General features: G+C 37.2%; 1 protein-coding gene across 7 annotated transcripts in view; it reads right to left on the bottom strand.

The window, feature by feature from the left end:
* Positions 1–1143: 1143 nt before the first annotated feature.
* Positions 1144–22197, bottom strand: part of ARNT (aryl hydrocarbon receptor nuclear translocator) — a 44994-nt gene continuing 23940 nt past the window's right edge. For 2 of the 7 annotated variants that reach the window (XM_081120600.1, XM_081120604.1), the window contains 16 exons: positions 20886–21099; positions 19650–19752; positions 17864–17929; positions 17376–17461; positions 14492–14568; positions 13655–13789; positions 11259–11333; positions 8928–9079; positions 6886–6996; positions 6657–6729; positions 6394–6517; positions 6100–6202; positions 5569–5716; positions 4508–4667; positions 3936–4102; positions 1144–3182 (listed from right to left, as the gene is read on the bottom strand). In XM_081120600.1, coding sequence (XP_080976726.1) covers positions 3093–3182; positions 3936–4102; positions 4508–4667; positions 5569–5716; positions 6100–6202; positions 6394–6517; positions 6657–6729; positions 6886–6996; positions 8928–9079; positions 11259–11333; positions 13655–13789; positions 14492–14568; positions 17376–17461; positions 17864–17929; positions 19650–19752; positions 20886–21099 — 1884 coding nt within the window. In that variant the 3' untranslated portion in view covers positions 1144–3092. Of the gene's footprint in view, positions 3183–3935; positions 4103–4507; positions 4671–5568; positions 5717–6099; positions 6203–6393; positions 6518–6656; positions 6730–6885; positions 6997–8927; positions 9080–11258; positions 11334–13654; positions 13790–14491; positions 14569–17375; positions 17462–17863; positions 17930–19649; positions 19753–20885; positions 21100–22197 lie in introns of all 7 variants that reach the window. The other 5 variants (XM_081120599.1, XM_081120603.1, XM_081120601.1 and 2 more) reach the window with 3 other exon arrangements.

Genomic DNA, 22197 nt, shown 5'->3' with positions numbered 1-22197 from the left:
ACAAAAAATAGACCTCAATACACACTCAAGCTGGGGATTGCCTTCTTTTTGGTGGATAGAGGGACAGTCCTAGTCTTATTATTATATTGGTGGATTATATCTTTTCCTGTTATCCACCTCTCCAACTTTAGAACTTGTTTTTGAATTTGTATCTGACACATCAGAGATGAGGGAATAAGTAAAAATGACTAGGAAGGAATACATAAGGGAAGCCATAGGCTCCAAAATCATTTGTATTTATAAGCTTGTTGGTTAACCACTGTCATTGCTTCCATGCACAGGAATAGCTCTCCCAGCCTAACATAGTTTTGCTGAGGAAGGATATGCCCAGAAAGTCCAGATGCAACTAGTTCTAAAAGTAACCAAAACCAGTATTCTTGGTAATTTATGACAGCACATGAATCAATGCCACGGCACTGACAAACTCACATGTGACTTCTTTGTTGCTAAAACATTGACGGGATGCCTGATGAACATTATCTGTCTCTATTACTAAAATCCCCAACCCAGGTCCAGTCATGAGCTTCTCCACACACTTCCCCCAATATCCAGGCATGTGACAGATCATGAGTCTAGTCTAGTCCCTAAGCCACACTCCCAAACTCCATATTCTTCCATAAACCGATGTGGGGGAAGAGCAGAAAGGATAATACATGGGATCTAGATTCAGTTTCTGGCTAGATTACATACATCAACTCTCAAGAACACCAGTTTATGCCTATGCATTTTAAGATTTGCTAATGAACCTAGAGGGAAACCAGGTCCAGACCGCAATAGTTTAAATTTTCCCATCCCTAATTCCTTTGCATCCAGAAGAGTGTGACATACTGGGGGAAGGAATTCAGATAAGTCCAACTGGTCTCTAGTCCCAATTCTCCCCTCTCACGAAGACTTTGGCAATCCCCAATCCCATCCCACGATCAGATGTCCCTACTGACCTCACTCAGAATGAGTCAGTATCAGGAGGACAACCAAGGTATGCTGAGTGATCAGAGCCCTATGATTTCCCATTTCTGAAATTATAGACATGTTGTGCTTTATGTTTGTATATTTGGAGCTAAAGATATGGAATCAACTAGTTGTAGGTGTTTGTTGTTTATGAGCTGCAAAGGAATAGAGCCACAATCAAGAGGACACAACACAAAGTTTACAAAAGGAAAAATATTTTGTTTTAAAATACTTGCTACATGTCATTATTTTTGCCACTGTAAGGCTCAGCACAGATGCCAGCAATACAGAAATGGCCAACAAGAAAAAAACCCAAAACAATCAAAAATAAAACCCTGAAGGAAAAGCAGAAACAAAACCCCCAGAGCATCTTCTCCCTCCCCTCCCCTCCCCCAAAGCCCTATAATAACTATACAATATTATAGTCCTGATCACATTTAAAAACAGGCGATTATTAAAAAACAAGGATTTCATTGGAAACTCAACTTTTTGGTTTCTTAAATTGTGATATAAATATATATGTATACTGTATATGTGCACATAGAATAAAAAAATAAACTGTCTCCTTTTCCACTTCACTATCTGGCACCAGACTGGAGACAAAAGGAAGGAAACCCCATAATGACATTCTCTCAGCCTCTACAAGGCCACCTGTGCTCCTCAGTCCCCTATGGCTACATTTAAAATGTCTTCTTATTAATTCAGTCTTGCACTTACAATACTGGCCTGAGCCAATTTAAAAAAAACAAAAACAAAAACAAAAAACAACAGCTGATACACATAACTGTTACCTGAGGAAGGTAGAGAGTGATAGTGTAACCTGTATCCATATTTATATGGCTATAGTTAATTACTAAGTGACCCTGTCAGGATGGGAGTCCAGGCCCCATCTATCACATGGATTTATTACATTTGTACTACAAAGCAAAATCTAATCTCAAGATTGGAGAGGGAGCAAAGAGGAAAGAGCTATAGGCCCAGAAAAGACGTAAATCTCAGTTTCTTGGCAGACTGGATACTTTTGAGAATAGTATGAAAGAGGCTACTTTGCAAGAAGACTTGGTATTTGGTTTAAACTCCACCAGTGAGGGTTTTCACTGGCACTGCTAATCCAAGAAGTTGAGTTTCCATGCAGAAATAACCTCCATAGAACACACATATGTAATTCTGACAGAAAAATGCAGCATTATCCTTATGGCCAAGTATGGGGTTTCTGAAAGTGTTTATCCTGCCAGCCGATTCCTGTAACGTTTGCAGATCTTCCATATAAGGTGAGAGCACCAAAAGCAGGAATGACCCAGCTTTATCACTAAATATGTCTGATGAGAGACCAACCATATCAACAGATAATTTTTTATATTTGCTTACACTTGCATATTGGCTGGGCACAGATGTAAGTATAGCAAAGACATTTATTTAAATACTCTTTGGCTGCAATACTAAGTGGAAAATACCTGGAAGATTTAACTCCTTAGGACTCTTTGAAAAACACAGAGAAAGACAAAGATAAAATCTGGGACAAATTTTGCATAACTCCCTAATAGGGAGAAACAAACACAGAAACTCACGTACACGTATGTAGACACACACACACACACACTCACACACACTCTTCTCTCTTACTTCCTCACCTCACTCACATTTCTTTCCAGAGGAACTGCTCGCAGGCAGCAGCAAACACATTCTCACTTCCTAAAGCCCCATATATACCTACCATGTTTCATGGTCCTCCAATATGAGGACATTTCTCCTCTCCCCCACCTTATTCAGAATTTCTTTCCAAAAACAAGCCATAGTACAAGGCAAATAGTGGACGTCAGGTTCTCTAATCTGCCCCTTGACCCTAGCATAAACCACCTCTGTACAAATTTCTGGTCAGGAGACATAAGGAAAGGCATTTTTAACCTCACCCAGCCTCAATTTTTCAAAGGGTCCCCAAAGCCTTGAGGATTCACTCCATCTCATCTATAAATTATGTCAGAGAGGCAGGCGGGCAAGGGAAAGGCCAGAAGTGAAAGGGGGTACACATTAGGGGTGAGGGAAGGGAGGGGAGAGGAACTTTTATTCTGTTTACAAAAAGATTTGTTTTTTAAAAACAAACGGTAATTCTTCTCCCCCACCCCTTTATCCTCACCCCAACAGTTCTATTCTGAAAAGGAGGGAAACATAGTGAGATCAGGAAATTCTTCATTGTTGTAGCTGTTGCTCTGGTCTCCCAGCATGGAGAGCATCTCCTAATAAGAGAAAAACAAGTCTGGGTCACACACCTTGATCCCTTAGATTTACCAAGCTCCCTTCCCGACACTGCCCCGAGCCATCATTCCCGGCCCCAATGAGTTTCTGCCGTGCTGAGGAGTTCCCTTAGCCTTCCTAAGTCCCGGCAACTCTGACTCCTTTAGATGACCACCTTTTTGCCTAGTCCCTTCTCTGTCTTCCCCCTACAGTTCCACATTTCCCTCTTTTCTAGTCCTCAGCATTTTCAAAAGGGGAAAAATCTGCTGGCCACATTTCATATAACCCCCCTATAGGTATATAATGGAGTATCTCTTATCCTCTTTGTTTTCTAACAAAACCTGTTTTGCCTTCTTTCAACCTCTGTTTTAAACTAGCTCTTCCTTTGTCTTACCTAATATTACTCCATTCAGTCTTGCAGTTCCCTTAGGACTATGTAAATAGACCTTTATAACTATAATCAGTATATTTACACCCGAGCTTCTGTGAAGTGGGTATGTGGTTCTCCTTGAGTGGGCTAGGATTACTTTCTTTGACATCTTTGCAAGGTGCTGCACATCACTCACTATGGTCTGGTTAAAGGTGCATATAATGCTAAGTTCACAATCTTTCCTGTTAATGACAATTATCCATCCCCACAATGTCCCCACTGTCTTCTCCCACTCACATCCTAATCCATGCATGCTTCCTCTGCCTCTCTTTCCTGCCTTTTCTCTCTCAGTTTCTGATTTTCTAAAGTCTTTTCATCCTCTCACCTGGAAGACTTCAGGCTGGCCAGGCTGCTGTGCTGATGGCTGTTGAACATGTTGCTCATTAGAACTTGAACGATGATGAGGCTGCTGGCCCTGCCACTGTGGCCAGACTCCCACACCCTCTGCTGTCCGTGTCTGGAATTGTCCTGCAGTCTGTCCAGTCTCAGGAGCTAATGACGAAGAATAAACTTCAATCTACTAATTCCACTGGAGAGGAAAATCTAGCACATAACTACATGCAAGTCATTAATTTTACCTAGAAACCTTCTGCTCTTCTCTCTGCCCATCAATGCCTCTTCTGTTTCAAAACCCAACCCAAATTATTTTTCTTCTCTAGGGAGCTGTTCCGAAGAATCCTTTGCTCATTTCAGATTAAATTTGCATATTATTAAATTCATAATACTTTATATGTTTTTGTTATATGTGTGAAAGTCTTTTTCATGTGGGTAGGTTTTAAATACCAAATACCTTACATTTCCTCATAATTAGCCCAATGCATAGCAAACCATTTTAACTACCAAATCCTTTCTCTTTAGTGCTGTGATTTTCCTTTTACCCATCTGGTCTGAACTCACCAAAGTTGGATCCACGACTGGTGAGAGTAGGGTAAGCAGCAGCACCAGGCGATGCAGTGGAAGCACCAGGGAGGGACATGGGGCTAAAGGAGGAGGGAGTCTGAAAGCTGCCCACACCAAATTGTGAAGAACGAGTCTTGGCTGTAGCCTGGGTCGCCACCTGCTGAGAGCAATGAGTAGAGAACAATAAATAGAACATTAAAACTACTGCGCATGTCACTCTTATGAGAGTCAACTCTCTGTTAATCACTGTATTCTTCTGAGCCAAGCTCAGCAACTTCCTACTGTATATTTCTTCCAACTAACCCCCAATTTCCCTTGACACTATTTTTAAGCAGTTGTGAAAAAGTGCAAAAAGAAAAGACCCATGAAATTAATAAAAGTATACATTTAGCCCTGGTGAGTGGCTAAATGGTTAGAGCATCGGCCTGCTCACCGAAGGGTTGCAGGTGAGATCCCAGCCCTGGTTTGGGGCTTGTGTGGGAAACAACCAATCAATGTCTCTCTCTTGGGTGAGGATTAAAATAAAATTACCATTTATATTTATGTTATTAATATACATTATGTGTTATAATATATAATGAATGCATGCTATATATTATATGTTAATATACATTTATTATTATATGAAAGCATCAGCTTTAGGCTTAACATATTATATATACACATATATAGTAGAGAAGGACTTTTCAACACTTTTTTTTGTAAATAGACATCACTATGTGTAAATTTGTAACTAATTTTCTCCTTTGTTCCTGTATTTTGTAGTCTTAACCAAAGTGGAAACCTCTTAGAATTTACTCTACATGTGAAAGTTATACCTGCTCAAGATGTCCTATGCAAGTAATTCTGATTTAAAGTGGGTGTAAATGCCACAAATGTCGGGATTATCCATGGTTTTTAATTATCTAGTTGTTCCCAAGCAAGGGAAAAATCAGAAGGCGGGTGGTGGGGGTAAGGAAAAGGAGCCTAAGATAAACAACAACTTAATTCATGGAAAAAAGCCTAACCAACCACACAAAAAAAAACAATACACGGGACAGATAGATGAGAAACTGTACCTGGGCAGAGAAGCCTGGACGGGTACTAGGGGTCCAAGTTGGGGCTGCCCCCTGGGTGGGGTTGGAGTGGCGGGAAATCTGGGCCAACATCTGCCCTGCAGAAGCTGATGGCTGGACGATGGTTACAGGAGGGGCCAGACCACTATTTCTAGGTGTGAACAAATAGTTAAGGTCAAGGATTAAAAGGATAGGTTTATCACAGATTCTAGGAATCATAGGATAATCTAGTGCTATCCTCAGATTCCCTTGAGTTTCCTGGGGTTAAGAAAACTTGATAATAGAATTTGGAAAAGATCAGAAAAGACGGAAAGTAACACACTAATCAGGACACACAGAGATGGAACCTAGAACATGGGAATAGGCAAGGTGAAAAGAAACAAGAGGAAGAAAAGCAGCTTGCCTCATCCTAGGCCCTGGAAGTTTCACCGCTTTGTTTGAAATAACCAGAGAAAGCTAGGGAAGAATAAAACTTGGATTCAGCAACTGAATCCCTTAGTTGCCCTTAAAGCAGCACACACATATGGGGCTCACCTGAAATTCTCTGCCGGCCGGGGGGTAGGAGGGAATGTGTTGCCCTGGGAGAATAGCTGTTGGGTGGCAGGGACAGTGCTGGAAGAGATGCCTTTACTCTGATCTGTGGACCAAAAGGAGTGGGGGGAAGGGCCAGTCAAGGGGCTGTAGTATATTAGTTCAGTAAGTTCTATTTACTCATGAGGTATTATGACTAAGTGGAAATATGTTGGAAGACTACTAATTGGGCAGCAGCAGCCCCATCAGCAAGTGATTAAAATGAGAATTTAAAAGGAGCACGAGTAAAAAGCATACCTGTACTGATGTTGGAGTAGATTTCTGAAAATCTTGGATCTCTATCCTGGGCAAACAGACCATCTGACTTCTCAAGGGGCTTGCTGTGTTCTGGACCTGTGGTTGTCACAGGCTGAACAGAAACCTGTGGAATACAATTACAAAAATAACCACGAAAGGTTTAATAGGACAATTCAATAACTCTAAAAATCATATAGACACATTTATAGTCTAACTGGCACTGAAAAATATTTCTCATGGTCCCTCTTCAAAGACACACTAACCTGGGAATGATTGTAGCTGGCCAGTCCATCTCTTCCCGGTACCACGTCCAATTCTGTTTGCTGTTGCTGCTGCCTATATGTTAAGGCCAGTGAGGAGAGAAATAGGAAAAAAATATTTTTAACAAGAATCTGGGAAAAAGGCTTAAAAAAATAAACAAAAAATGATGGGATTGCAAACAGCCCTGGGCTAGTCACTGCTCAATAAATGATTCTTCCATCAATTTCTCACCTGGGTGCCAGCTGCCCTGAGCCCATCTCCAGGGGTAAATTAGCTGTGGGACCCAGTTGTGGCCTCTGGACTGTGTTGGACAGTGTAGGCCGTGGTTCCTGGCTGGAGTTCCTGGGAAAATGGAGAGTAGGTAAAACAGAAAAAAATGTATCTAACTCTGTATATAAACCTCTTTATATTCACCTGTAGGTGAGGTGATCCCTAATAAATTCCCCTTTTAAGTCCAATCCTAAAGATAACCTATGACCTCAGATTCAACAAATAATTCATACTATGGACATGGTACAAAAAGACACTATGTCCTATGGCACAAGGGTTCACCCTGTTTGGGTTCTAACTCTTCTTAGGTATTCAGTACCTAGTTGTGTGGATATGCGAGTATATACACACATAGTGTTTTTTAAAAGCTAAAGTAAAAAACAGAAAGTACATATACTGAAACATAAAAAAGACTATCTCTGGGTAGTAAATTTTTTTTCTCTTATAGTTTTCAATGCTTTCCAAATTTTCTATGAAGAATATTTATTTTTAAATATTAATAATTAATTAAAATTAATTATAGTGGGGAAAACTCTATGTGAAAATGAGGAAAGCCATTATTTCTGGAAAAAAGTTCTTAAAAAGACTTCAAAATTTAAACAAAATGAAAACACAAAACAATAGATGTTCTGTTATTGAATTGTCGGATACAGACTCAGTATCACCAGGTGCTATTCATATTGCTAATTATTTATACAATCAGATCTTCAAGTGATGGATTCAAAGCCAATTCTACACAGAGAGATTAAAGAAGTAACTTGACACCTGCTAGGATAGGTACAATAAAAAAAAGAGCCAGAATGTGGAGAAACTAGAATTCTCATACATTGCTGACAGGAATGTAAAATGGTACAGGAGCTTTAGAAAAGAGTTGGGAGGTTCCTCAAAAGATTAAACATAGAGAATTACTATGTGACCAGCAATTCCACTTCTGCATACACACTCAAGAGAATAAAAACATATCCACACAAAAACTAGTACACAAATGTTCATAGCAAGCAGCATTCTTAACAGCCAAAAAGTGGAAACAACTCAATGTCCATCAACTAATAAATGAATAAAATGTGGTATATCCATACAACAGAATATTTGGCAATAAAAATAAAGTACAGATACATGCTATAACATGGGTGACCTTTAAAACATTATACTAAGTGAAAGAGGCCAGTCACAAAGGAACCATGTATTATATGATTCCACTTATGTGAAATGTCTAGCTAGAAGAGGTAAATTTATAGAGACAGAGATTAGTTGTTGTACAGGTCTTGGGATGGGGTTGGTGACTTAATGAGTACAGGATTTCTTTTAGGGGGAATGAAATTAGATTGTGGTAAAAGTTGCACAACCCTGTGACATACTTTAAAAATATGTACACTTTAAATAGGTGAACTGTATGTGAAACCTATTTCAATAAAACTGTTGTTGTTTTTTACAAAGCTGAGAAAGAAAGCTCAAACAGAAAGAAATCAAGGTATATAGAGAGAAAAGAGACTAACAAAAAAATGGATGGAGCCATGCTCTAAAGCAAACTATGGTCCATGGGCCAAATCTATCCATTGTCTGTTTCTGTAAATAAAATTTGTTGGAACATAGATATCTTTGATCATTTTATTTATCTAGAACTATTTTTATGCTGTAACAAGAGCTGAATAGTTGCAATAGTGACTGTATGCCCCACAAAGCCTTTAAACTATTTACTATCTGGCCTTTTACAGGAAGCGTCTTCAGACATCTGCTGTAGAGAAAAATTCTGCCAGACTATAGCAATAAGCTGGTATATAACACAAAATCCTTTCTAGCAAGGGCTGAAACATAAAATTGAAATACAAACTCTTCACATCTCAGAACCTAGTCTCTAAACTATTGTTAAAATCTTATTCTACCTAAATTGTAAGAAGCTAGAAGATGAGGAACTTCAAACTAAAGGTATTTACTACTAGGAAAGAAGAGAAGGAGGTAAGCAGGAGAAATCCCAACAATGGAAAGGCCCTTATGGTACATACTTCACATTGGTGTTGGTACAGATGATGTACTCAATTTCATCTGAGTAAGGGTTCTGGAAAGTAAAGGAGCTGGTTCTCATCCAGAGCCATTCCCGGTTCTTAGACCGGAACCGGAACATGACAGACAACACCTGGCCTTTTAATTTCACCACCTGAAAAATTTTTCATGCTATCAGTGAAACTCATAAAAAAATTAACCCTAGAAAAATAAAAAATAAAATTCCCACTCTACAACCCTAAGATTCTTGTGTCACTGACCTTAAAGTATCAGTCTCTTTCAATGTAATTAACAAAACAACATAAGGAGTGAAAACTAAGTGACTAAGTAATTAGGATATGTATTTATCATGTTTCTTCCCAGAATCCCAAGCTATCTGACCTCTCTAGTCAAAGTCAAATAGAACAACAATTATTTCCAGGAAAGACAAGACTATGTTTCCCCACTTCCCTTGGAAAGCCCCTCAAAGATAATGCTGATCTAGCTTGACAAGTCTATACTGGAAATTTATGTTTAATGACATTATAGCCTACATGTTGCTCCTTAATCATACTTTTCCCCCCAAACCTAAGAATTTCTGTTCTCACAGCACCCATGGAGGTTTCTATAAACTAAATTGGCTTTAGTCTTATTTTTCCTTAGTTTTTCAAAAGAAACTAATTTTAGATTTTAGTTTCTCGTCTAATAGGAAATAATCTTCTGACCCTCTCTAACAATGAAAAAGTAATATTAGCAGCTAATATTTATTGTATAGTTTCTATATGTCAACCACTTGGCTTTGTGCTTTTTCTTTTAAGAACATCAACATTTATTTAACATGATAAAAAAAATGTGATGTGAACATTTGCATTTAAACAATAGTAAGCAGCCTTTAAAACTTAAATGTACTCACTGTATAATATCTATAAAATGAATATAATACATTTGTACACAAACTAAGTACTGGGTTTGAAAACATGCTTATTGCTGTATATATCTATTCCACTGACGCATAAGCCCAGTACTTCGAAATATCTACACTTTAAATTGTTTTTTAAGAAAAGGTGAAAACACTTATGTTTAAACGAGTGTGGCAGTAACTGCTGATATTACAAACTGACTGATGAGTGTAGTAGTAACTGCTGATGTTACAAACTGACTGAGAAATAATTATAGCAGAAAATGGGACATACTTGGCAATAATAAAATGGCACATTTCAAATATGTGTCTAAAACTTTTATAAATCAAGTGTGAAACAAAGCACTGAAGTAACCAAAATGGGGAAAACAAAGAAAAGCAAGCTTCATTGGATATTTCTAAATTAATGGGCTGAAAAGAAATAAAAATCCATCAACATCTGGAAAGCAGCAACTAAGTAAGCAGCTGTAGATCGCACATTAAAAAGCACCTTCATTTATATACTCTAAAATCACAGCAACAACTGATGTCAGAATAACCACCTTGAGATTATGGAGTGTATGTATGGACCATTAAAGCTGTTTTGGAATAAACATTTTCCAGAAGCAATAAAATGATACTACTCTGTGGCTAAAAGCATCAGAATTATAAATTTCATGGATTTAAAATATACTGTACAATATCTTCTCACACTGGTTCACGTTCTTAGCTTTGAATGATTCCACAGAAGTCAGACTAGATTTTCCAAGTCTATACATACATGAAACGTGATCCTTCTGTGAGCTGCAGATGAGTGGATGCAACTGGTAATAGTGAGAACTCAGAAGACAGAGACTTTTTACTGTCATTGTCTGATTTCCTCTAGAAGTTGGGCTATGTGCTTAACTGTATTATTTAATCTTCCCCAAAACCCTCTGAATTTAAGTACTATTATAATACCCCTTGTATCAGTGAGGACATTGTTGAGGCATAAAGAGGCAAATTAACTGGTCTAATATAAAGTAAGAACTGCTAATTCACCAGATGTTTTTAGGATATAGGGCCTGAAAATTACAATTAAAGAATCATCTTACAATTAGGAGTCAACTCTCATGTATCTATAAAAGAACTGTAAAATGAAATTTTCTAATATTATCCACAGTTCAGTAAAGTGTAGAATATTTTAAATACTTTAAAGACAGTCCCTTGGATGTAGCTAGTTAGATTCAAGACAGTGAGTAGCCACAGCCGAACAAAAATGCTTTGGACATTACTCACAATTTCAAAGACTGTTCCTCTTCTGTTCCTTAAAAATACAGGTTAAGTACTGAAGAATGTAAAATTGTAGTGTCTGCCACAGTATTCGATTAATTAGTGGTCAGTATTTGTCGAATGAATGTGATAACAGATATTAGATAAAAATATTACTCAGACCCAAACCAGGAAAAAAAGTTACCTGTTGGAAGCTGTCTCTTAGAAGCTGCTGGTCTTCAGGATGACAGAATTCTACAATATTCTTTCCTAAGAGTTCCTAAAAAGGGAAAAGAGTAAGATCAACACTTTTATGAGCATCTAACTTTCCTGGTCCATTAGCAGGTGACTTGGATTTTATTTCTCCTGTCTTTATCCTAGGACTATAGATAAGTGTGGAAGGAAAACAAACAAACAAACAAATAAAAGATGGAATCTGCTAAACAACTGGCCTCTAGAGCATTTTTTTTTTAGAACATTGTATGTTTATTATAACTGCATTTTTTTACAGATTTGAGGTTATAATTTACATATATAAATTACTCATTCTAAGCATACAATTTGATGATCTGTAGTACATTTGTACAGCTATGAAACCATTACCACAATCCAGTTTTAGAACATGTCCACTGCCCCAAAAAGTTCCCTTGTGCCCAATTAATAGTCAAGCCCTGCTCCCAATTTTCTAGCCAACCACTAATCTGCTTTCTGCTTTTTTAGTTTTGCCTTTTCTAGAAATTTCATATAAATGGAATCATGCAATATGTAGTCTTTTATGTCTGGCTTCTTTCATTTAACATATTTTTGAAGTTCATCTATGTTACTGCATGCATGTACCAACAGTATATTCCTTATTACTGCTCAGCAGTATTCTTACATGAATATACCACAGTTTGAGTATCCATTCACTAGTTAATGGATATTTAAACTGTTTCACTTTTTGGCTATTATGAATAACATAGCTATGAATATCTGTGTATAAATTTTTATGTGAACCAATGGGTTCTTTTCTCTTAGGTAAACCTAGGGGTGGAATTGGTAGGTTGTGGGATAAGTGTATGTTTAACTTTTTAAGAAACTGCCAAAATGTTTTTCCAAAGTGGCTATACCATTTTATATGTCTGCCAACAATGTATAATGGTTCCAGTTTCTCCACATTCTTGCCAATACTAATATAAAGAGCTTTTTTAATTAAAATTTTAAAATTGCGGTAACACTGAGAGCACTGCCTGATTATAGACCACTATTCTAGTGGGCATACAGTGGTATCTCACTGCGGTTTTAATTTGCACTTTCCTAATGACTAATGATGATGAACATCCTTTTATGTGCCATTCTTGTTTCTTCTTTAATGAAATGTCTATTCAAATCTTGTGCCCTTTTTTTACTGGCTGTCTTAATGAATTATAAGACTTCTTCATACATTCTGAACACAAATCCTTTTTCAGACATATGATTTGCAAAACTTTCTCCCAGTCTGTGGCTGGCTGATCTTTTCATTTTCTTTTTTTCTTGGTTTTGGGGGGTGGGGTGGGGAGATAGAAACACTGATTTGTTTTTCTACTTATTTTAGCATTCATTGGTTTATTCTTGTACATGCCAACTGTAAATCGAACCTACAACCCTGGCATATCAGGACAAAGCTCCAACCAACTGAGTTACCCAGCCAGGGCCTTAACTTTCTTAATGTCCTTTTTTAAGAGGGCAAATTTTACATGTGATGAAATCAAATTTATCAATGTTTCTTTTGTAAATCATGCTTTTATTGTCATATAAGAAATCTTGTCCAACTCAAGATCCAAAGATTTTCTCCTACTTTCTTCTAAAAGTTTTATAAGAATCTAAGTTTTTGTTTGTTATAGCATATGGATATCCAATTGTTCCATTACTATTTGTTTGAAAGATTTCTTTTCCTCATTGAATTCTCTTAGCATCTTTGTTGAAAATTAGTTGACCATGTGAGAACAGACTCTATTCTGGTCTAGTGATCTATGTACCTATCCTTATACTAATACCACACTGGCTTGATAACAATGGCTTTGTGATAGGTATTGAACCAAGTAGTGTAAATCCTCCAACTTTGTTCTTCTCTTTCAAGACCGCTTTTTCACCAACCCCTTCACACAGCCATAGCCAGAACTGCCTCCTAGCCACTATAGTTTTGAATGTTTATATAATGACCTGACCTGCTGAATGAGAAATCTACATAAAATCATAACAACTAGTGGGTGACTATTCATCTAGGCAATTAGATGAATTATCAAAAGGTGGCCATAGCATTATAACTAATTAAAATAAGCACTTCTGCATCAATATCCACATTAATACCATTAACAAAAATATATGTATCTGTACCTGCTGCTCGCACCTGGCTTCAGAAGCCCTATTTTTCTAGACTGAATGGTAACTTTGGTAAGAAGCTGAGAATAAATTCAACTACTGAGAATAAATTTAGCTGACAGAATAAATTTAGCTCTGAGCTGGGGGATGACATGTTTGGCTATCTGTGGAATTACATCATTGAATAATCTCAACACAGCCAAGGGAAAACAAGAGGCCAAAGTATCTGTGGTGTAATAGCTTCAAGCTCCAGCTCCTCACCTGTGGTTGGTAGCCAACAGTAGCCAAACAGCGGTGATCCACAAAGGTGAAAATTCCCTCAATGTTGTGTCGAGAGATAAATTCCGTTGGCTGACAAACATTACTCATATCTGTACAGTTGGGAGAACTAGTTACCTGAAAGTAAAGAGACAAAATGAGATAAAATAACACCATTCTTTACAGATATATTTCCTACCACCTCATGGTCATTTACATAGACATGAGGCTCCCATGTCTTAGTTTTAGGAATTTCAAAACTTTCACACCTCATGCAGGAAGGAAAAAATGGCAATCACAACCAGAGAGGGTTTAAGGCCTGGCCCCACACCTACACATGTACTCTTTAACAACTTTGTAAGATAAAAATTCATTCAACCCAAAGCCCACCACCTATCTTCATTTAGCTAGGCTGTGTTCATTACTCACATTGGGAAATTATAGTCCCAAGTAACCAAGAAACTTATCTATTTTATGAGAAGAATCAAAATAATTCCACTTCTCTTTTGTTAGTCACGTAATAATAAAATGGGGGGGGGAGTCTCTTCTTTTGTGTACAGGCAAAAAAAATTAGTTGAAAATAGAAAACTCAGCATTGAAAAGCTGAATATATGAAAAATAAGGGGAAAAGATCTCCCTCCCTCTCTCATCCTCTTCAGCTTGTTAAATCCAAGAGAAGCAATGCTAACTATGAATGCCATATTCCTCCAAATATGTGGAGTTTTACAGCACTGTTTGTTCATTTGTATTCAGAGAGTAAAAGAAAAATAACATCAACAAGTCCTGAAGGAGATTTCTCACTGAAAAGGGATGAAGTAGACTTGGAAAATCCATACTTGCCTGCAGTCTGCCAATGGCCACTAGGCAAAACTTGCTTCCCTGGCCAGCCTCTGGGTCATCATCTGGGAGGGAGACACCTTTAGGAAGGCAAAGTTAAAAAGATTTAATAGGGATCTCAAACTCAACTGCCTTCCAAGTCAGATAGGTAAAGATTTAAAGTACATGTAGGTATGAAGAGGCTAGGTATAAAACAATAAAGAGTGCTAAACAATAAGAATAAAGGTACTCACAGATACAGAAAACACACTGAGGGCTGGGATACGGGAATAAGCAAAAATGGTGAGGGGATTAAGAGGTACACATTCTCAGGTATAACATAAGTCACAGGGATATAATGTACAGCATAGTGAACATAGTCAATAATATTGTAATAACTTTTGTACAGTGACGAATGGTTATTAGACCTATCATGGTGATCACTTCATAAAGTATACAAATGTCACATCTTTGGGTTGTGCACCTGAAACTAATATAATATTGTATGTGAACTATAATTTTTTTAAAAGAGAATTAAAAAATCGAAAAAGTTTAAAGGAAAATAAGTGCTTAGTTTTAAAAAAAATTTTAAAAAGGTGTTTGGAATAAAAAAATAAAAATAATTTTTTTTAAAAAGAATAAAGGGCCCTGGCCAGGTGGCTCCGTTGGTTGGGGAGTGTCATCCCATACACCAAAAGGTTGCAGGTTCAATTCCCAGTCAGGGCACATATCTAGGTTGCGGGTTTGATCCCAGTCAGGGTGTGTGTGAGAGGTGATCAACTGATGTTTCTCTCTCACATCAATGTTTCTCTCTCTCTCTCTGAAAATCAATTTTTAAAAAATAACAGATCCTCAAGTGAGGATTAAAAAAAAAAAGAATAAAGGTAAACAACCACACAGAATTTACCATATATGCCAGGTACTGTTTTAAGTATTTATATATAAAACTCATATACTTTATCCATATTAACTGTAATAAACTGCAGAATACAGGTTGCACCCAAAATATTCTAAAAAACTATGCTGGCCAAACCAAACACATATGAAGACAGCCATTCATTTTGTGACCATATCATAGACAGAAAAAAGATGCCTTGCCCAACCTGTGACTTAAAGCAAGCAAGCAACCAAAAATGAAATAAAACCAAACACCAATAGTTATTTATATCCTTTGGAAAAGAGAGAAGCCAATGTTTCTTTTATTTTTTAATTGAATTTATTGGGGTGACATTGGTTCACAAAACCATATAGGTTTCAAGTGTACAACTCAACAAAATATTATCTACACACTGCATTGTGCACCCATCGTCCCAAGCAAAGTCTCTTTCCGTCCTAATTTGCCTCCCCTTTTCCCACCTCCACCTAGTCCCCACCCCCTTTTCCTCTGGCTATCACCACACTGTAGTCTACGTCTATGTGTTATCTATATGTTTGTTGGCTAATCCTTTCATCTTCTTTCATCCAGTCTCCCCTCCCCTCTGACAGCTATCAGTCTGTTCCATGTATCCATGCCTGTTTCTATTTTGTTTATCAGTTTATTTTGTTCATTAAATTCCACATATAAGTGAGATCATACAGTATTTGTCTTTCTCTGACTGAAGAAGCCAATGTTTCATTTTTTTATGTAGAAAGGAAAGAGGTTGCATTTCCTCTCCACTCTTTGCAGTTATCTTGTCAAGAAAAATAGAATTGCTTTGAGAGCTATACAGAAGTATGAAAGACCATGTATATACCTCAAATATATGACTTCAATAGCATATAAACTAAAAAGTTCAAAGGCCATTACTACTTAAAATTAGTTAATTACATTTAACTACCATTTATTGCCTATCATATGCCAGGCACTGGGCTGGGTGCTTTTCTTACATTAAATCTAACTGGCACAATAATTATATATTGGATATATTATCTCCAAATTACAGATGAGAAAATTGAGGTTTTTTACAAAGGTCAAGCAATTTACCCAAGGTTATATCACTAGTAAATAACAATGCCAGGATCAAATCCAGGCTTTCCAAATCTAAAGTTTAATCTCTTACCAAAATATAATACCTTGCCTCTCTTCTCTTACTGTCTCCCTAAAACACCCACTTCCAAATGATACTCATCCAGCAGAGAAGTAATAAAGTTTCTAAGATTTGGAAATTCTGAAAAAACAGTTTAAAAGGCTGGTCCCTGCACCCCAACCACCTTTCTCACATTCCGTTTGACTTCAAGTTCTAGTAAAGCCAATCTGCTCACATCCTGATTTAAAGACTTAGCAAAGAATACTCCTTCTATAAGTTACTACAATCAAGCCATTTCCCCCTTCTCCCTCAAAATCTTGCTCCTAATTTATTTATTTATCCTCACCCAAGGATATGTTTTTATTGATTTGAGAGAGAAAGGAAGGGGCAGAGAGAAAAAGAGAAACATCGATCGGCTGCCTCCTGTACGCGCCCTGACTGGGGTTCAAATCCACAACCTAGGTCTGTGCCCTGACCAGGAATCAAACCCACAACCTTTTGGTGTATGGGATGATACTCCAACCAACTGAACCACTCACCAAGGGCAAAATCTTGCTCCTAATTTAGATAGTGTTCCCAAATTAACTGTATTCAAGGCCAACTTTTTTTACACACAAATATTTAAACATAGGTATTTATACATTGTGATGAATTTGCACATTTAAAAACTACATTCTGTGAGAAGCCAACATTGAGTCATTTTCAAGTCTAAGTAATGATCTCATCAACTGGAATATAAATCCATAAAGGAAGGGAAGGAGTCTACTTTTTCTTTCCTCTTTTCTTACAATTTATACCAAAGTACATTTCATATACTAGGTACATGGTAAATGTTAGCTAATTTTCTTGAACTCTGAGGAACCTGCTATATGAAGAGAAAAATCACTATCCAACTTTCCTACCTGCTGGGGGCCAGGCCTTGATGTAGCCTGTGCAGTGGACCACCACGAAGTGAGGTTCCCCATCCTTCACAGAGCCAAGTCCATTCCTGGAAGAATTACAGGTGTGAGGAGAAAAACCCTGTCCAGTAACACTAAAAAGATAATGCTGATTTAGAACCTTTAACTTAACTTTAGGCTCTTGGGTGTTTAGAAAACAGGATAACTATATTTGGATCTTTTCCTCCCAAAAGAGACCATCATATTGCTGTTGACCCTTGCCAAAGTAAAGCAACTTAAAAGTACTACAATGAGAGAAAGCAGATAAAGTGGCAGGGCAACTTTCTTAAACAGGATAATCAAAAGCAGCTTTAAAAATTCAGGAAAACACTGCCAGGAGTGAGGGATAAGGGTGAGGACTGCTGAAGAAAGTACAATAGTAAAATAGTTGAAGTGATGAGCTCTAAAGGTACTTGGCCATCCCTTTGGTTTCTCACTGCTTAGAATCTCACCTGCATCTGTTCCTCACAAAGCTCAGTCTATTCATGGAAACTGGGTCCACAGAGCTACTGCCACACCTGTTTCAATGAACAGAGAAATTAAAAGCAATTAAGCCACATTATCAAAGAACTTTTCATCTGTTAACAGCCAGATAATAGGTTCTGGATACAACCAGACACAGAAAATTGTTAACAATGCTTCTAACAAGCAAGCATAAAGAAGTCAGGTATGGTATTTCCAAAACTTGTAACTATGCTAGAATTTGAAGTAGAAATTTTCTGCATCTTTTTCAAATGCAGAGATTCTCTACATCAGGGGTCAGTATACTTTTTCTGTAAAGGGACATATAATAAATATTTTCAGCTTTGTGGGCCATACAATCTGTTGCAACTAGTCAACTCTGCCATTATAGCATGAAAGCAACCATAGACAATATGTAAACAAATGGGGACGACACTGTTCCAATAAAGCTTTATTTACAAATAAAGAGTTATGGTTTGCAGACTCTGTACCGCAACCCAATCTATTTGCTGCATTTCATGATTATTTATCTTGTTCCTGCCTATGTCTTTCCATTAGCCATGTCCACATATTGGGACACTCTACCCCATCCTTTCTACTTTCTCACATATCAAATAACAGATAAAATTTACATAGAATATATGTCATGCACTATTGTTAAGTATCTTTATGTATATTTATTCATCTAATCCTCATAACAACTTTATGAAGGTGATACTAATATAACTCCCAATACTAGATGATAAAATCAAAACACAAAGTAGTCATTTAATCTGCTCAAGATCTCAGAAGATAGTAAGTGGCAAATCCAGTAGTCTGGATCTGAAGCTACTTTAAACCAGAGTCACAACTCAATTTTGCAATTTTCCTAGAAAACCTTAACATCCTACTCATCACTTCTAATAAGTATATTCTCAGTACAAAGTATTAAATTTCCATTATACAACCTGAAGTTATTTTGTGACTTTAAAGGATGTTTTATTTTTATTTTTTTAATACACCTTTATTGACTTCAGAGAGAGAGAGAGAGGGAAACATCAATGATGAAAGAGTCCTTACTGATTGGCTGCCTCCTGCACACCCCCTACTGGGGATCGAGCCCACAACCCTACATGTGCCCTGACCAGGAATCAAACCGTGATCTCCTGGATCCTAGGTCAATGCTCAACCACCGAGCCATGCCCAGCCGGGCTATTTTGTGACTTTAAGAGGTCTTTTCTATCTATGTAGAAAGTACCACAATCCTTTTCTTCAGAATCCTAAGATATTACAGCATAAAATTTATAAACACTAAATACTAACTAAAAGACATAACAAAGTCGCAAATTTCTACCAAAAAAAGAAAAACCCAAAGGTCTGAAAACATGGATGTTGTCTCATGATGTACTGAGAAAAAATATAGGTTCTGGAGTCCAAATACTAGGGATTAAAATAAAATGCTGTATCAGACATTACCTATGCAATCCTGGGAATTTAATTTCTTTGAGTCTTTTTCTCAGCAAAATAGTAACCATGGATTCTACCCTACAGGACAGATGTGTGAAATGAAATGACAGACATAATGCACCTATCATAATGTCTGGCAGAAAAGGAGTTTAGTAAATGTTAGTTCCCGTATCAGACACTTTATTGTATGTTACAACCCATGTGGGTCTTGAAAGTTAAATTCAATCCAACTGGAGCTTGGATTTAAGAGTTAACTCCTCTGACCAGAAATCAAGCCCTCGGCTCTTAATTTTCCCTATGTCAAATCACAAACTTCAGCTTGACACTCACCTCATACGGCAAATAAATGATCTCCTTGAGCCCATACACATCCTCATGGAAGACTGCTGACCTTCCTTTTTCACTGTTCCAGTCTTCAGATCAAGGATACGCCCTAAAGAAAAATGTGAAGAGCACCCTCGAGTGCATTCTTGTATATGAGGAAGAGGGGGAGAGACACTGAAGGCAATGATAACTAAGTAACCTATTCATGCCCTCCAATCTTCTTGCTTATAACAGAATAGGCCAAGGAGGGGATGGATTTTTTTTCAAGCCTAAAATACCTCAATTCTCATCAATAAATCTTACTCTTAAGTTCAAAAGTAGCACTGGAAATAACCTTGTACAAAGGAAGGTAGGAATGGAAGGTAGGAATGGAAGGTAGGCTGGCAAGCAAGAGGCAAAGCTATATTCTTGGGTCTAATTATTTTTATACGTATGCATGCACACACAGATGAACACACACACACAGAGTAAATGTTATTGGTTTAAAAACTATTTTATAAGCAATAGAAGCATGTATGTGTGTCAAGCAAATAGAAACCAATGGCAACTTTTGGAGAGAAAAATGAAATCCATTAAAAACATAAAAGAGGGGAAAGCTAAATACCAACATTAATATAAACCACAATGGTCTTATTTTAATTACTAGTTTTGATCTGCTTCCACTTAAAAAAATTTCCAGAGTTGCTTAGAAGCAGATGTGACTAGTTTCCTTTAGCAAAACTCTGGCAAAAGGACTGAATAGCAATAAAATGGGGGGGGGGACCAAAAGAGACAGAAAAATAGTATAACTAAAACTAAAACAAAACCTTATACACTGACTGATAACTACCCTCTAAAATAAAAATCTATTATCAAAGAATCTAGTACAAAGCCAAGCACAAGGGAGTAGAAAAAATACCAGATAATTACCCATACAAATGAGACAAAAATATGGATAATTTAATTCTCTTAGAATGGAAAAAGTTTATTGTAAGTCTGGCTTACTGTTTTATTTACACTAATATTAAGATTAAAGTAAACTTTTAATGAGCATTGTCTCTAATGAAACAGTTTCTAAGGATGAACTAGCTACGAAGCATATTTTCTGCATGTGAATAAAAAGAATGGATTATATTCATTAAGGAAGAAAATTCCAGCAACTTTGCCAAATTCAATGAACAAATTTAAGAGTTAAAACACTTCTGTCTGAGGGGAAAAAAGAAGAAAGGACTTCCACTCATTTTCCATCCATGTATCTCATACCTGTCAGGGAGTTTTCCGAAGTGGAAAGCTGCTCACGAAGTTTATCCACATCATCAGGGTGTACCTGATCATAGAGTGTGCTACCAAACCATTCAGACTGTGGCTGGTTCAAAACAGGGGTCACTGAGTCAGAGACATATACCACCCGGCCTGTCTCACATGACACAATAAACAGAAAGCCATCTGCTGCCTCCAAGATCAAATGTTTCAATTCCTGTCCAAGGAAGAGAAATACAAGTTAATACTGAACTCTGAGAAAACAATTATTATTCATGGAAAGACAGACACTCCCGGCCAAAAGTATCTCTCCATACGCAATTGCTGGCTCCTGCCTGATCCACACCCACAGCTCTGCACCTTAAATGTAATTACCTTCACTGACAAGATATTTTTTCCCAATACATAGTTCCTTAATGTATCTAACACTATCCAACCTCATCCTTTTTACTTCAGGACTCAAGATGGGAAATAAAAAGACTTACTACTAACAGTTCTTTATCTCATCCTCTCTGGTCTCTTTAGGATCTTCCTCTACAAATGTTCCTGTTTTCTTTCTTGCCCCTCAGATCTATACAATTCTACACAAATCTTCCCTCAACTTTGTCAAACTCCTATCTTTTTCAGTGCCATGATTATATACCAAGAATAATGTTATATTCACTGGCTCTAGTCTCTTACCTTTCATTTCTTAATCCCACTGCAATCTTCACTCTAAACCATAGCATTTATGTATTTTTCAGGAGGTTACTAATTGCCAAGTCAAATCCTCCTAATTACCAATTTAAGGCCCCTTTCCTAGGTCTTTACCATTTTCTTCAATCTCTGCAGAATCTGACAATTCTATCCTTTAAATTTTATCTTCCCCTAGCTTCTATGGCATCACACTCCAACCTTTGTTTCCTTTCTAAATGTCCTTTCTCTGCTTCAAGTCTTAAGTGATGGCTCCCCAGTGCTTAAAAATTAAAATCTCAATTCTTTAACATAACACCTAAATATTTCATCACTGGATCTCAGCCTACCTTCCTGTTATCATGTTCCAGGGCATGCTAAACTACTTGATTTTCTTTAATAACTCAATCACTCTCACTAGACTCTGTTCTCACATTGCTCAAGTTATAGTATTCCCAAAATTTACACTGTTCTTGTTTTTTGTTTTCCATACTTGCACTTCTATAGAACTTTTTACTGAACTTTTACTATAGAGCTGATTCTGTTTATGATTCATTTATTTACATGTGTATTTCCATCAGTGACAATCTCTTATCATTCTTTATATTTCTCACAGCACAAAGCACCTGGTTAGCCCACAAAA

This window comes from Miniopterus schreibersii, assembly GCF_964146895.1.
Source record: "Miniopterus schreibersii genome assembly, chromosome: 19".
Classification (NCBI taxonomy): Eukaryota; Metazoa; Chordata; class Mammalia; order Chiroptera; family Miniopteridae; genus Miniopterus; species Miniopterus schreibersii.
The sequence above is the reverse complement of the archived record's forward strand: the minus strand, read 5'-3'. Positions and strand labels throughout refer to the sequence as shown.